This window comes from Myotis lucifugus, unplaced genomic scaffold (genome assembly GCF_000147115.1).
Source record: "Myotis lucifugus unplaced genomic scaffold, Myoluc2.0 scaffold_306, whole genome shotgun sequence".
Classification (NCBI taxonomy): Eukaryota; Metazoa; Chordata; class Mammalia; order Chiroptera; family Vespertilionidae; genus Myotis; species Myotis lucifugus.
The window spans coordinates 544812-560769 of NW_005871354.1; the positions used below are offsets into that span (position 1 = coordinate 544812).

Here is a 15958-nt window from a genome sequence, read left to right on the forward strand (position 1 = left end):
CCTGGCCTGATTGCCCCTAACCTCCTCTCCCTCGGCCCCACCACCATGGCTTTGTCCAGAAGGATGTCCGGAAGTCTCCTGGTCTAATTAGCATATTACCCTTTTATTAGTATAGATTATTGACTATATTCCTTTGCTATATTTTACATCCCCCATCACTTCTCAGTCTTTTGGCTAAGATCAAATGTACTTTACATCCCTGTGATTATTTTGTAACTACCAATTTGTACTTCTCAATCCTTTCACCTTTTTCACCCAGTTCCCCAACCCCATGCCCCTCTGACAACCATCAGTCTGTCCTGTGAGAGTTTTTGTCTAGTGTAATAAACAAGTTTTTCATGAATATTCTTACAAGTTTCTTCATATTTTTATTTTACAGATGTCCTGTTTTTATTTTGTGAAGAGTTTAACATCTGCCTGTCTAAATATGTACAGTATATCACGGTAAGTTTATCATTTGTATTGCAACTACCAAAATTATTAGCCATATTGCCAGTAAATTTCTATTCAAAATTTGGTGGTCTAGTCCAACAAATTGAATTTGTTGTTTGAATAACTGCTATAATATCTATCTGCCCTGTGTGATCTCTCCCTTTTCAAAAAAAATGGGAATATAATAAAACTTAAACTCAACTCAGAACACAAGGAACATGGTTTAGTCTTTCTTTGATTTTGTGGGTTCTCCAGGTCCTGGTTATAAAAATAAACATAAACAGTACTATTGTTTAGCAAGAACAGAATTCTGTATGTTTTTCTAAATTACAATGACCCTTTTAGATTAATGCTTAATTTCTAGCAAGTATCTGGGCTTAAGTTTTCTATCATCTGAATATTATATATATCTGCATATGCAAATGTGTGTATAATTCTTATAAAATAACACTCAAACTTACATTTTGTGCATTTGTGCTTGTCCCAGGCTCCATCACACAACATCGGCCGTGTTCTGTTACAGTAAACCTCAGAGCGGTGAGAAATACACCGATCCCTTTCAGCTTGGTAGGAGATATTTGAAAGGTCTGTATGAGGACATTAGGAAGGTAAGACAGTTCTGATGATGCTGTGAAGTATGTTGAGCTTTTAGAATTATGAAAACAGGACGCAGGTTTCAGATATGTACAGAGCCATTGCAGACTTCATAAGTCAGGTTTCAGAAGTTTCTTGAGCAACAGCCGTGGGGCAATATGGAGGACCGAACACGTTACCTCCAGAAAGAGGTTGTTGCAGAGTTTGGTACCTGAAGAAAATGGTACAGGTAGCACCTACCTGTCCAGTGGGCTGTCTGACATTTTCTCTCCAATTCCATCCCCTATTCCACCCCTGTTGAAGCACTGAAGCCTCAGTGGCTGCTGTCGTCTCCCTTATCTGGTCCTGAATGTCAGTGCCGGACTGCTTTCATCATTAAGTGCTCTCCTCCCAAACCGTTCCAGTGGTGCCCAGCCTCACTGTATCCCAAACGCTGCCAGAAATGTCCACATGCCGCTCGTCAGCTTCCTTCCCCTCTCGATCCTCCTCAAGCTCCACCCCACTCGGCAGTTTTCACAGCAGCACCACTTCCTACGTGACAGGCCACGCAGAGCCCCTGAAGGAGGCTCTCCCTCAGTGCCTGCTCTGTCACCGTACAAGCTCTTTTGTGCCGTCGACTGACGGGAACGTCCCTTCCTTTCCAGGATAGTCCCCTTACCTCTAGTTAAGCTTCATCCCCAGCACCTGGGGCACTGCTCCCACAGTGGCCTGTTCTCCTTGGCCTGCAGACTCTCGCTCTTTGTGTCTCTTTCCTATGCCTTTTAGGGGCTCCAATTTGTTCATGTTCGTCTTTTTTTTTTTCAGAGAGGAAGGGAGTGGGAGAGAAAGATAGAAACATCAATGAGAGAATCATTGATCAGCTGTCTCCTGCACGCCCCCTACAGGGGATTGAGCCTGCAACCTGCGCGTGGCCCTTGACCGGAATCGAACTGGGGACCTTTCAGTCAACAGGTCTGCGTTCTATCCACCGAGCCAAACCAGCTAGGGCTGTCTTTTTGTTTTGTTTTGTTTTGTTTTTAACATTTTTATTGATTTCAGAGAGGAAGGATGGTGAGGGAGAGATAGAAACATCAATGATGAGCAGCTAGGGCTCATGTTTGTCTTTTAAAGGACCATTCCTTGACCCGGTGTCCTACCTCTTCCCTTCCATCACAGTATGCTCTTCCTCTGTCTCTATTTTGCCCCTTCACATTCACTCCACCATCACACTAGGGCTTTCTTTCCAGCCTCTTCTCAGAACCTGCCTTTGCCTGGGTCTTCAATAGCTTCCTTCTAATAAACCCAGTGGACACTTCAGTTTTTATCATCCTTGACTTTTTTGAACATTGATCACTGTGGACCACTCCCACTCCATGACACTTTTCCCCTGGCCTTGTTCTGATTCTTAGACCATTCTTCAGCCTGCTTCCTCCTCTGTTGGCCCCTCCTCTGTGTCCTCAGTCTACCTGTTCCCATTGCTTACGACTCCCAAGAAATACCTCTATTCCAGATTGAATCATTGGTTTGAAACCCGTACATCTAACATCTAACTGCTCACTGGCAGCTCCATGTAGTGTCCATGACTATCTCAAATTTAACATATGTGAATCTCTGCTTTTCCCTCCTGTCTTTTCTCCTGTTTTTCCCAGGATCCCCAGAAGGATCCTCCACTCATCCATCTCTTTCCCCCTCCACATCCCCTGGTCCAAGCCTGTCAAACTCAAAGGCTAACACAGGCCAAATAAGGTTTAAGTTTATGTGGGCCGCAAGAAAACAAAAGCTTCATTTTTCATAGAAACATAGGTTTATTTTGATAGAGACATGCTGAATACAAAGGGCTTAAATAAATGAGTAATCGTTAACATAAAACAATAAAACATTTTAATAAAAATTAATATTTTTTTCTTGAACATTAACTTACCAGACACTGAATAACTGCACAAATTAATAAGCGTAACGCAAATAAACCTATTTTTCTTGTTCTCCGAAAGCGAAATATTTCCTGTTGCGCACACCAAACAAGTCAGTCCAAGACTAATGATGTGGCAATCAGCTGCTGAAATACTTGCTGCTAGTATTAGTGGAGAGAAATGGTGAGCCTGCGTGTAAGGTGCGAAAGGGAAATGAATGCAACACAATTATAGTAACCAGTCATTAGCAAACATTGTAGTTCATTATTAATAATTGTGTATAACAGGATACTGTAAAAATTAAGTTACAAATTTTTTTGTGAACCATTTCTTACATCCCATTGTATTGACTGGGCCGCAGAAATATTCACTGTGGACCACATGTGGCCCGCGGGCCGAGAGTTTGACATGCTTGCCCTGGTCTGTCTCTTGCTTTCAGTCCCACTGCCTTAGGTTAGGCACCCCCATCTGTTGCTATCATCCTTGCTGACCCCCTCCCTCTTTCACTCAGAGCCAGCTAATATCTCCATCTACTCATATTTCCACCTGAACTCATATCTCCAGCAGAATTTAAGGAAATGTACGAATATTACTTTGATGGAAAAGGAAAAGCCTTTTGAACAATGATCATCATGCTAATTAATGGCCCAAGCGTGTAATAATGGCCAGAGGTGCCTCCTATGTGATCCCAGGGTAACTGCGCTTATCTCAGGGACAGCACCCGTCCCGCTATTGTGTTTTATTGCAGTTATTGTTTTATTACTTCTCCCCATCTAGACTCTGAGCTCCTGTAGGCAAGGGGCTGTCTTATTTATCTTTGTAACCTCTACATTTATTACCATTCTTGGCACTCAGTCTATAATTTAGTGAGTTAATGACTAACCTGCTGTATGATTTCTCCTGTGCCTAGGAGGGTCCATTCCTTTGTGTGTGTGTGTGTGTGTGTGTGTGTGTCCGTCTTGTTTTGTTTTTGTTAATCCTCACCTGAGGATATCTTTTCCATTGATTTTTAGAGAGAGTAGATGGGAGGGAAAGAAGAAGTGAAACATTGATGTGAGGCACATTGGTTGCCTCCTGCACTTGCCTTGACTAGGGATGGAATCTACAACTGAGGTACATGCACTTGACCCTGAATCAAACCTGCAACCCTTGGGTGCACAAGCCAACACTCTAACCACTTAACAACACCGGCCAGGACTCTGGGTCCATTTTTAGCTCCCACTGCCTCTGGGGGATCAGCTGTGATTAATTCCAGCAAGCCCTTGCACAGCAGGTGAAACACAAACACCTCCATCACTTGGAAGGAGCTCTCCTCTTCACAAATCAAAGACCTACTTATCCTTAATCCCAGGTCAAAGCTGATCTCCTCCAGGAAATGTTTAGTTTTTTTTAGCCTACACTGCTCTCTCCTACTTTGAACTTATAATGTATTTAATGTACAGCATTATTCAAGATATGACCGCATTATTTACTGAATATTTCTTTTTTTAAATAGTTGGTTAGCCCTAGCTGGTGCTCAGTGGTTAGAGCATTGATCGTGGAGAAGGGTCATGGGCTCGATTCTGGTCAAGGGCATGTATGTACCTCGGTTGCAGTCTCAATTCCCAGCAGGTTGGTGAGCATGGGGCGCATGCAAGAAGCAACCAATCGATGTGTCTCTCTCACATTGATATTTCTCTCTGACTCTCCCCCTCCTTTCCACTCAATGGAAAAATATACTCAGGTGAGGGTTAACAAAAACAAACAACAAAAAACAGTTGGTTAGAATGTCCCGATACGCCAAGGTTGCGGGTTCCATCCCAGGTCAGGGCACATACAAGAATCAACCAATGAATGCGTAAGTAAGTGGAACAACGAATCAATGTTGTTCTCTCTCTCCAAGATCAGTTTAAAAAAAGAAAAAAAAGTTTTGTCTCCCCAACTCATTTGTAAGCTCCTCTCATCAGACAAACCACGTCTTACACTTCCCTTTTGAATTTACCGCTGCTGCTTCTCCCCGGCCACCATCTTACCTTCTGCCCGATGCGCAGTTTCTCCCTCCCAGGACAGCCCTGACCTGCTTCATGGCTCCCCACAGCCACTGGCTCCCAAACTCCCTGACTTTGTCCCCTCCTCTCCCTCTTCCACACTGCTAGCCAGTCCCTGCCCCCTTCTCCAGCTGTCACTGGGCTGGGCTGGGTCACTCAGAGCTTTCCTCCCCTTCCTGCTGCCTCTCAGAGTCACTGGAGGCAACGCCTGCTCTCGCACTTATGCCACTTGGAGTCAAGCCAGGCATTGCTTGTTGCCCAGTCACAGGGCAGCCAGGGTTTTGGCCATACCATTGAGGAACCTTTTCCAACTGAGTGTTGAATTTCTCAATTAAGATGAATACACAGAAATCAAATCCAAGTTTTGTAAAAGAAATCCTGTTGACTTTCTATGCAGTTATGATGCCATATTGACACACAGACTCTTTATTTCAGGAACTGCTCATATCTCCAATAGAACTTAAGGAGATGTCTGAGTACTACTTCGATGGAAAAGGAAAAGCCTTTCGACCAGTTATCGTGGTGCTAATGGCCCGAGCGTGTAATAGCCATTATAACAACTCCCGGTGAGTCTTTACTTCTGCTGCTCTGTCCTCTTATATTTGGCAGGTCTTCCTTCCCAAGGTCACCGTTTAGCTTCCTGTTTAAGGTGTACCATGCATCTAAGAATCCACTTGATGATGACTCGATTCTGACTAGGAGCCACTAAGTCACTCTGGAATCTGGTCTGGGCACCTTCCTTTTCCACCTTTTTCATGTCCATGGAAGAACGACTTCAGCTGTAAATAAGCATTTTAGAAGAAGCCTAAAACTCAAATTTAGTTTTCCTTTTTCAGAAGTAGAGACTACCAGGATGTATGTGTACATGTAATCATTGTCCACACGGGCCAGTTAGTCCAAAGGTTGATGGGTATGAAGTGATAAGCTTTGCCAAGATTCTGGGCACCACACCCCCTGCAGCGCCTGCCTGTCTGGGCTTAAAAAAGGCATTTTGCTTTCGTGTTTCGAATATATTTAAGATTTTAAAATATGAAAACAACAGCAACATTTAGTATTAAAGGAAGTCTTAAAAGGAAAGAGGATGTACCCATATTACCAAATGCAGCCGTCTTTATCATTCCCTCTGCCCCGCCCTCTTCCTGTCAGTCCCACAGTATGCAAATAATTTTGAGTTCTGCTTTGTTTCCTTACCAATCTTTTTTTAAAGTCTTCATCATGGTGCCGGAGTGTTTTCTTAGTTGTTATTTTTACATCATGTATTCTATTGATGGAAATTCCAGTAGACCATAATGTACTTATACATTTCCCTAGGGTCGAACATTTGTAGTATAGTCCCTTTCCTCAACACATTATTTTTTCTGATTTTTTTCACATTTTTTTATTGTGGTAAAATACATACATTGTAAAATTTACCATCTTCAAGTGTTTTTTATTTGTTTGAATATTTATAGTGCGTTTATTAATCAGGTAGGTGGCAATCTGAGAGAACGGCAGATGTAAAACTCTGAAAATGCCACTCTTGACATTTCATTGCAAACAAGCTCTTATATAGGATGTGTGTTTTGGGGGGGCGGGGGGATCTAATGTTAGTGAGTTGCCAGGATCTGCCTTCTTTTTTTTTATATTTTATTTTTTAAAATCTTTATTGTTGAAAATATTTCATAGATCCTCCTTTTCCCCCCATTAACTTAACCTCTTCCAGCCCGCTCACATCCTCCCTCCCCAGGCCCTTACCACCCCATTGTCTGTGTCCGCAAGTTATGCCTATATGCATACAAGTTCATTGGTTCAACATACATTTTAAAGAATGCCTTTGTCAGCACTAAATTTAAGGATGCTGTAAGAGTGAGCATCAGATGTTGCTTCTTAGCAGGTGCTCCCCTCTGCCCACCACAGCTTTGGTGCCCTGCTGCTGCACCGTTGCAGCTCCAACACAGCACACAGTGCTCAAGGGTGCCTCCCAGTCACCCTGAGACTTTCGGCGAGCCCCCAGGATGGTTTGAACAAGCAGTGAAATCTCTGGCAGTGACCTTTTAACCATCATCCGCCCATTTCCAATTCACTTAGAAGGCAGAACCACAGCAGTGCTCCCTCCGAGCCAGACTCGAAGTGCATCGCGTGTGGTCTAGACTCTAGAGCAGGTTTCTCAGCATTGGCCCGGCTGGGGTTTTGGGCCACCTTATTTGTAGAGGGAGGGGTTGTCAATGTGCATGGACCTAAGGTGTAGCACACAGTGGCACCCCTGGTCTCTACTCACAGGTGCCAATGTGCCCCCTCCCCCGAGCTGAGGACAGCCCACAGTGTCTCCAGACATTGCCACATGTTCCCTGGGGAACAAAACCGTCCCTGGTTAAGAACAACTCATCTAGGGAAATGTGTGTTTATATTTTTTATTTCTCAGATTAATACTCAATACAGTTCATTACCCTCAGAGAGAACACGAACAGGAAAATAGTCTGCACTGCTCTACCTCCTGTCAGCTGTTATCCCCGCAGGTGAAAGTTTTCTCAGCTTCCTTTACTAAACTATATAAACTGTTGGTTGCAGGAAACATGGGAGAACATAACAGAAGGCATTGCTAGTTTAAAAAGTAAGTTCAAGACTGCCCTCTCCAGGAATGTCTTAGCTGCAGTGTCATTCTCCCCTTAGGTGATCAGAGCAGGGCTTGCCGAAGGCACGGGGCAGAGGCCCACGTCTGGCGCTAGGCTGTGAGCCATGAGGGAGGCGTGCATTTGGATAGTACAGTATCCCAGCTACATTATTCTCCAAGCCCCAAATCCTTGAGAATAAGGACCCTTCCTAAAGTGCCCCCCCCGCCCCCCCTTGAAGGACTCTTGTAGATGAGGCTCTTACTGAGCTCAATATCTAGCTGTTAGTTCCATGACACTTAAAGCAGAGAGGAGTTTGGGGAGAACCGGAGAGCTGGGCCTGGTGTGGTTTTGCTTGCTGAGAAAGATGGATCTGACAGAGCAGACCAGAAGGAAAAGAACACGTTCCACAGTCTCAGTAGTTCAAGGACCCAGACTTGGAGCAAGTCAATTCAGTAGCAGATAAAGGTAGTCTGTATGGATATATGATTAGCATACTGAAAACTTGAACTCATGTGTCTTTATCAAGGATTTAGGAAATGCAGCTCACATCCTGAGAGTTGTGTAAAGACGGAGACTTCATTTGTATTTTAAATAGTGAGTTTGTTCAGAACCAAACTGATGAGATTCTAATCATATCTTTAAAACTCCTAGTGACGCAGAGGATGAGAGGAAAGAAGGGTCTCCCTCCCATGATTGTTTTTCAGAGCAGGAGCCTCTCTGCTCTCGAGCTGTGAGGAGACTTGGGAAGTCCTTAGCACAGGACCTCTGAACTGATGCCCCAAGGTTCAGGTCACCCATAGGGATAGGACAGACTCTCATCCCACTTTCCCACAATTTATAGGTGGTGCTGCAGTGGGTCAGCAAAGGTTGAGCCTCTACCAAAACCTTTAAGAGAGCTTCCATTTGGCTTACAGAAAATTAAATTATTACTCCCACTAGACCAGTGGTTCTCAACCTTCCTAATGCCACAACCCTTTAATACAGTTCCTCATGTTGTGGTGACCCCCAATTTCATTGTTACAAATTGAACATAATTAAAGCATAGTGATTAATCACAAAAACAATATGTAATTATATATGTGTTTTCCAATGGTCTTAGGTGACCCCTGTGAAAGGGTCGTTCGACCCCCAAAGGGGTCGCAACCCATAGGTTGAGAACCGCTGCACTAGACAGAGGTGTGTTCCCCAAACTTTGTGCATCAGAATCTCCTGACATGCTTTTTAAAAATGCAGTTCCTGTGCCCCACCATGAGAGATTGTGATTCAGTGTCTGAGGCCTCCGCCTGCATTTTAAAGAGTATTGATTCCCAAATGGTGGACCAGGGATAGATATTTAAGAAACAGTGAGCTTGTCAAAGTTCTAACAAGCCAAGTGAAACACCAATTTTTAGAATTGTCAGGAGAGACAAAGAGAAGAACATTTTAAAACAGAACTAGAGCCTTTTGTATGCCACTTGAGAACTCTGTGTACAGCCTCTAGATTTGGGAATAGCAGCTCTTTAGGTCTCTATTGTTAAAGTGAAACCAGATTTACTATTTTAATTTATTTGCTTCCCTACTTTGCTCCAAACCAACATAATACATTGCCAAGGTTTGATATTTCTTTTTATAGACAATTTTTCCTCATTGGGGGTTTACTTGTAATTTGTTTCAGACTTCACATTATATATTAGTATGAATAGAGGAAAACAGTTTTTTTAAATCACAAGGAAGCTGGATGGAGTGTGTGTGGGAGGTCATTATTACTAGAGGCCCGATGCATGAAATTCATGCACTCGGGGTTCCTCAGCCTGGCCTGCACCCTCTCACAGTCTGGGACCCCTTGGGGGACGTCAGCCTGCTGGCTTAGACCCAATCCCCCCCTAAACCAGTCTTCAGACATCCCTCTCACAGTCCGGGGCTCTCGCAGTCCGGGACTCCTCGCTCCTTACCTCCGCTGCGCTCACCAGCCATGAGCCCAACTTCTGGCTGAGCGGTGCTCTCCGCTGGTGAGCGCAGCAGCAGTGGTGGGAGCCTGTCCGCCTCTGAGGCAGCGCTGAGGAGCAGCCAGCCCAGCTTCTGGCTGAGCAGCACTCCCCCTGTGGGAGCACACTGACCACCAAGGGGCAGCTCCTGCATTGAGCGTCTGCCCCCTGGTGGTCAGTGTGTGTCATAGCGGGCAGTCTTTCTGCTGTTCAGTCAATTTGCATATTAGGGTTTTATTATATAGGACTAGAGGTTCGGTGCACAAAAATTTGTGCACTCAGGGGGTAGAGGGGGTCCCTCAGCCCATCCTGTGCACTCTCGCAGTCTGGGACCCCTCAGGAGATAACGACCTGCTGGCTTATGCCTGCTCCCGGGTGGCAGAGGGCAGGCCCAATCCCTAGGTGCAGCCCCTGGTCGGGCTCAGAGCAGGGCCGATTGGGGAGTTGGGGCGCCGCCACCTGTCATGCACAGAGCAGGGCGGATCGGGAGGTTGCAATGCCACCCCTAGTCACGCTCAGGGTACAGCCGATTGGGGGGTTGGGGCACCGCCCCCTGTCACACTCAAGGCAGGGTCAATAGGGAAGTTGCGGCGCCACCCCCTGTCACACACAGAGCAGGGCCCATCAGGGGGGTTGGGGCTCCGTACCCTGTCACACACAGAGCAGGGCCCATGGGGGGGGGGGGGCAGTTGGGGCGCCGCACCCTGTCACACACAGAGCAGGGCCGATCAGGGGGTTGAGGAGCTCACCCCTGTCACGCACAGAGTAGGGCCAATAGGGGAGTTGGGGCATCGCCCCCTGTCATACACAGAGCAGGGCGGATCAGGGGGTTGAGGAGCTCCCCCCTGTCACGCACAGAGCAGGGCCCATCAGGGCGGTTGGGGCTCTGTACCCTGTCACACACAGAGCAGGGCCCATCAGGGGGGTTGGGGCTCCGTACCCTGTCACACACAGAGCAGGGCCCGTGGCGGGGGTGGGGGGAGTTGGGGCGCCGCACCCTGTCACACACAGAGCAGGGCCCATCAGGGGGTTGGGGCACCACTACTGTCACACTCAGGGCAGGGCCGATGGGGAGGTTATGGCTCTACCCTGTCACACACAGAGCAGGGCCCGTGGAGGGGGGGTTGGGGCGCCGCCCTCTATCACCCACAGAGCAGGGCCGATCAGGGTGTTGGGGTGCTGCTCCCTGTCACACACAGAGCAGGGCCGATCAAGGGGTTAGGGTGCTGCACCCTGTCACACACAGAGCCGCAGGGCGATCAGGGGGTTGGGGAGCTCCCCCCTATCAGCCACAGAGCAGGGCTGATCAGGGGGTTGGGGCACCTTCCCCTGTCACGAACAGAGCAGGGCGGATAGGGAGGTTGTGGCCCCGCCCCCTGTCACACACAGAGCCGCAGGGTGATCAGGGGGTTTGGTCGCTGCCCCCTGTCACGCTGATCCCAGTGCCAGGAAGCCTCGCGGCTCCACTGATCCTGGTGCCGGGAGGCATATTACCCTTTTACTATATAGGATAGAAGCCTGGTGCATGGGTGGGGGCTGGCTGGTTTGCCCTGAAGGGTGTCCTGGATCAGGGTGGGGGTCCCTACTGGGGTGCCTGGCCAGTCTGGCTGAGGGGCTGAGGGCCATTTTCAGGCTGGCGGGTGACTGAAGCTCCCAACTGCTCCTTTTTTTCTTTTTTATTCTGGGCCAGCTTTAGCTCTGAGGCCTTGGCTGCTGAAAGCAGGTTTCTGGCCTTTGTTTACCTTCTGTATTTGATACAGTGTTGCAGTCCGGCTGTCTGAAGCCTGGCTGACTAAAGCTGGTTTCTGGGGTTTTGTTTAGCTTCTATATTTGCAACATAGTTGCTTAGAGTTGCTGCTGAGAGGCGGCAAGTCAGGCGAGGAACGTTGGAGTCCGCCGTCACTGGAGCAAGCAAGCCTCCCTTTCGCTTCAGTGCATGGCTGCCGGCCACCATCTTGTCTGGCAGTTAATTTTCATATCGCCCTGATTAGCCAATGGGAAGGGTAGCGGATGTATGGCTAATTACCATGTTTCTCTTTTATTAGATAGGATCTATTTTTGTCTGTGCTTAAAATTATTCATTATAAAATTTTTGTTTCAATTTTAATGAAGGAAAAACAAGTGTCCTGAAGGTATGAATCATACACAGTCTTGCAGGTGTGATGTACAGAGGACATAGCCAGCTTTCAAGACTCGGGCCTCCTCTGCTCATGCTGTCTCGCCTGTCTGGCTTTCTTAGCTCCTCTCCAAAAGGGTGGGAGGGTGTGGCAGCTGTTTCACTGCAGGAAGCAGACATGGTGCCCAGCTTTTTGAAGGCATGGCTCAGTGTGGCACTTTGGAAATTTCATCTTAAAGATAGTGTGAGACTTTCCTATATCCTGTAAATTTTGGGTATCTGCCCCACCATTATGCTGTGCTATGCATAAGCAGTGGCAATATTTTCCAGATAGAAGCTGACACACATTAAAACCTAATTGTATAGGGAAAGGTGCATTAGATAAAATTATAAAGCATCTAAAATGTAGTGTTTGTTCTATGCCAAATAACATTCTAAGCAAGAATCTTGATTTCATCTGTTGAGAATTTAGCCATGCAAAATGCCATTTTCATACACTCATAGCATCTATGAAATTTAAAAATATTTTAAGAAATCTTTATTGTTTTAATATCTTCACAAAAATTCTAGTGTCAGTGAGCACTGCCATTGTAGTGCCGATTCCCAGGAGGAACCCCTGTCTGCTGGCATGGTTTATGGGAACGAAAGTGGTACCCGACTCATGAATGCATGAAAAAGGCTAGAGAGGCCTTAACAGTTTTTTTGAGGTAGTTCCACTACTAACCAGTAGGAAGTGTATATTGTATTAGAAATCCAGCTGAGAAAATATTCTAAAATCTAGCCTTTTGTATTTTTTTATATTAAAAAAACAACTGTAAAAGTCTATATATTTTCTATGCATTAAACTCAAATAAGATAGGGCTCGATAAATTTACCTGAAGAATACATAAGGTCCAAGCTTCCTACTGTGGCCTCTGTGAGTGTCTCACTGTGGGATTCAGAACAGCTTGTAGGAGCCAACTGAACCTCCATGTTCGTATTTTAAGAAAGTGGTTTTACAGGATGACTTGTCCCTGTCCTCTGTTGCTTTACTTTTTCCCTCTTGAAAGAATGTGTTGTGATCTGGAATATTTAGAACTGTTCTGATTGTGACATATTAATAAACTGGAGGCCCAGTGCACAAAAATTTGTGCACTCGGGGGTAGGGGGTCCCTCAGCCCAGCCTGTGCCCTCTGGTAGTCTGGGACCCCTCGGGGGATGACCACCTGCTGGCTTAGGCCCGCTCCCCGGGGGATTGGGCCTAAGCTGGCAATCAGACATTCCTCTGGCAGCCCAGGAGCCCTCGGGGGATGTCCACTTGCCAGCAGGGAGCAGGCCTAAGCTGCAGTCGGACATCCTTAGCACTGCTGAGGAGGCAGGAGAGGCTCCCACCACCATCGCTGTACTGGCAGTCGTCATACAGGCTTGGGCTGAGCAGAGTTCCCCCTGTGAGAGCACACTGACCACCAGGGGGCAGCTCTTGCATTGAGCATCTGCCTCCTGGTGGTCAGTGTGTGTCATAGTGACCAGTCATTCCCAGTCGTTCTGCTGTTAGGGTCAGTTTGCATATTACCCTTTTATTTTATATAGGATAGAGGCCTGGTGCATGGGTGGGGGCCGGCTGGTTTGCCCTGAAGGGTGTCCCAGATCAGGGTGAGGGTCCCGCTGGGGTGCCTGGCCAGCCTGGGTGAGGGGCTGATCGGTGTTTGCAGGCTGGTCACACCCCCTTCAGGTTGGGGGTCCCCACTGGGGTGCCCGGCCAGCCTGGGTGAGGGGCTTATGGCTGTTTGCAGGCTGGTCACACCCCCTTCAGGGTGGGGGTCCCCACTGGGATGCCTGGCCTGCCTGGGTGAGGGGGGCTGATGGCTGTTTGCAGCTGGTCACACCCCCTTCAGGGTGAGGTCCCCACTGGGCTGCCTGGCCAGCCTGGGTGAGGGGCTGATGGCTGTTTGCAGGCTGGTCACACCTCCTTCAGGGTGGGGGTCCCCATTGGGGTGCCTGGCCAGCCTCGGTGAGGGGCTGATGGCTGTTTGCAGGCTGGCCAAGCCCCCCGGCGACAGAAGCTCCCAGCCTCTCCTTTTTTTCTTTTTCTTTTTTAATTCTGGGATTTATTTACCTTCTATAATTGAAACTTTGTAGCCTTGAGAGGAGCTCAGAGCTGACCAGGGCGGGCGGGAGGGAAGCTTGGCTTCCTCCATCGCCAGGGGCAACGCAAGCCTCCTGCTCGCTCCAGTTCCGTGGCCATGGCTGGCTTAAAGCAGGTATCTGGGGTTTATTTGCGTTCTATAATTAAAACTTTGTTGCTTTGAGTGGAGCTCAGAGCCGGCCACGGCAGTTGGGAAGCTTGGCTTCCTCTATCATTGGTGCAACCAAGCCTCCTGCTTGCTCCAGCTCCGTGGCTGCTGGCCGCCATCTTGGTTGGGTTAATTTGCATATAGTCGCTCTGATTGGCTGGTGGGTGTGGCTTATGGCATACCGAAGGTACGGTCAATTTGCATGTGTGTCTTTTATTAGTGTAGATAATGAGCAGCACTTTACAATGGATTTCAGGGCTAAAGGCAGGTTCTGAGGTTTAGTTCTAACATCTTAGGTCAGAGGAGCCAGTGAGGTATCACATTATAAAATTGTATTTAAAGCAAAATCAAGAGATATCCTCTTGCTGATTTAGTGTCTGTAGTTAAATTCCAGCATCTTTAATGTAAGTACATTTCATTTTTCATTGTTTTTCTGCCAGGTTTGAGGAATCAGAATGAGCACTGTCTTTTATAGATGTTCAAGATTAGGGTTTTCAAGAAAAAGTCATATTTTAGTATCCCTCTCACTTTTCTCTCCCCTAAGAGATAACTTGATAATATTTGAAAAGTAAGCTATTGCGATAAGTGAAACATTTGGTAAACATGTGCTTAAGTCAGGCATATGTTTTAGGTTCTGAAAATTCAGTTGACTATTTCCCCAGTCTTATTTTCTTTAAATTCAGTTTTTAAAAATTCTCATAGATGGTGATGGTGATAATGATGATTAAAAAGAAACTGGGGTGCAATCTCTTTTAACTATAAAACTCAACATCTGTGTATCTTCTTGAGAGTGTTTATCCTGTAGTTTGTGTTAAATCTGGGAAACAAAAGTAGAAATTTCTAAAGTAAAGTTTAAATATAAATTGGAAGAACGTTTTTACAAAAATTCTATTTTGGTTATTGATGGTCTTACTAAGCATTTAAGACAGTATTAAAAGCTTTGAACATCTTGACTGCTGGTTCGCTAATACACTCTTTTAGAACTCTTCTCACCTATCTCCCCCCTCCACCTCTGAAATTTAATTGTAACCTAATTGTAAACTTGATCAGCTGACCAAGACCACAATATAAGACAGACAGATGATTCTTCAGCCTGATGGCAAGATTTCTGCGATGTTTATCCTCTTTTTGTTAATCATACGAATTCTACTTCTTAATGCAGTGTCCATCTATATATATATATATATATATATATATATATATATATATATATATATAAAAGCCTAATATGCAAAGTGTTCCCATGGGAGTTCGACCGGGAGTTCTATCGCTCGCTATGACATGCACTGACCACCAGGGGGCGGCACAGAACAAAGGAAGGCCCCAGCTGGCAGCCGGGGAAGGGAGTCCCTGGCCAGCACCTGGAAGGTCCTGATGGATCCTGATCGCCAGCCAGGCCTAGGGACCTTACCCATGCATGAATTTCGTGCACCGGGCCTCTAGTAAAACATAATCTTGGCATTAAACAAATGTTCTCCAAGTAATAGAAATGTCTCTGTAGGAAAGCCAAAAGTTTTCTACAGTTTCTCTTAGAGAAATAAAATTCTTTGTCCTAGATTTGATGTCCAGTGTTCACAAGATGAATGCTGAGAAGGTTATAGGCGGTATCTGTTAAAAAGCATTACTTTCTGTTAACTAGAGATGTGCAAGCCAGCCAGCGCTCCATAGCCTTAATTGCAGAGATGATCCACACTGCTAGTCTCGTTCACGACGATGTCATTGATGATGCCAGTTCTCGGAGAGGAAAGCACACAGTTAATAAGATCTGGGGTGAAAAGAAGGTACATTTTTTATTTGTTTTTTAATGTTCTTTGGATTACATTTATTTTTCATTTTTGTCTCATTCAAAAATTACGCTTCTTCAAATGTGGTCTACCAACTTTCAGAATAGTATTCATGTCTTATCTTTTTGTTTGTTTTTTTGTTTATCAGAACCTGGGACCCTTGAGTCCGCAGTCAGACTCTCTATCCACTGAGCCAAACTGGCTAGGGCTGTGAGGTTTTTATTTTAAATTGTAGATTAAAGGTTTTGTATCTCATTGGCCGAATTCCATTCATCAGAACATTGGTAA

The 15958-nt window shown here is 46.1% G+C and overlaps 1 protein-coding gene across 4 annotated transcripts in view; it reads left to right on the top strand.

The window, feature by feature from the left end:
- PDSS1 (decaprenyl diphosphate synthase subunit 1) overlaps positions 1 to 15958 on the top strand; it is a 49351-nt gene that overhangs the window by 9845 nt on the left and 23548 nt on the right. For all 4 annotated transcript variants that reach the window (XM_006100259.3, XM_023763893.1, XM_023763894.1 and 1 more), the window contains 4 exons: positions 380 to 444; positions 920 to 1040; positions 5378 to 5508; positions 15526 to 15667. In XM_006100259.3, coding sequence (XP_006100321.1) covers positions 380 to 444; positions 920 to 1040; positions 5378 to 5508; positions 15526 to 15667 — 459 coding nt within the window. Of the gene's footprint in view, positions 1 to 379; positions 445 to 919; positions 1041 to 5377; positions 5509 to 15525; positions 15668 to 15958 lie in introns of those variants that run through there.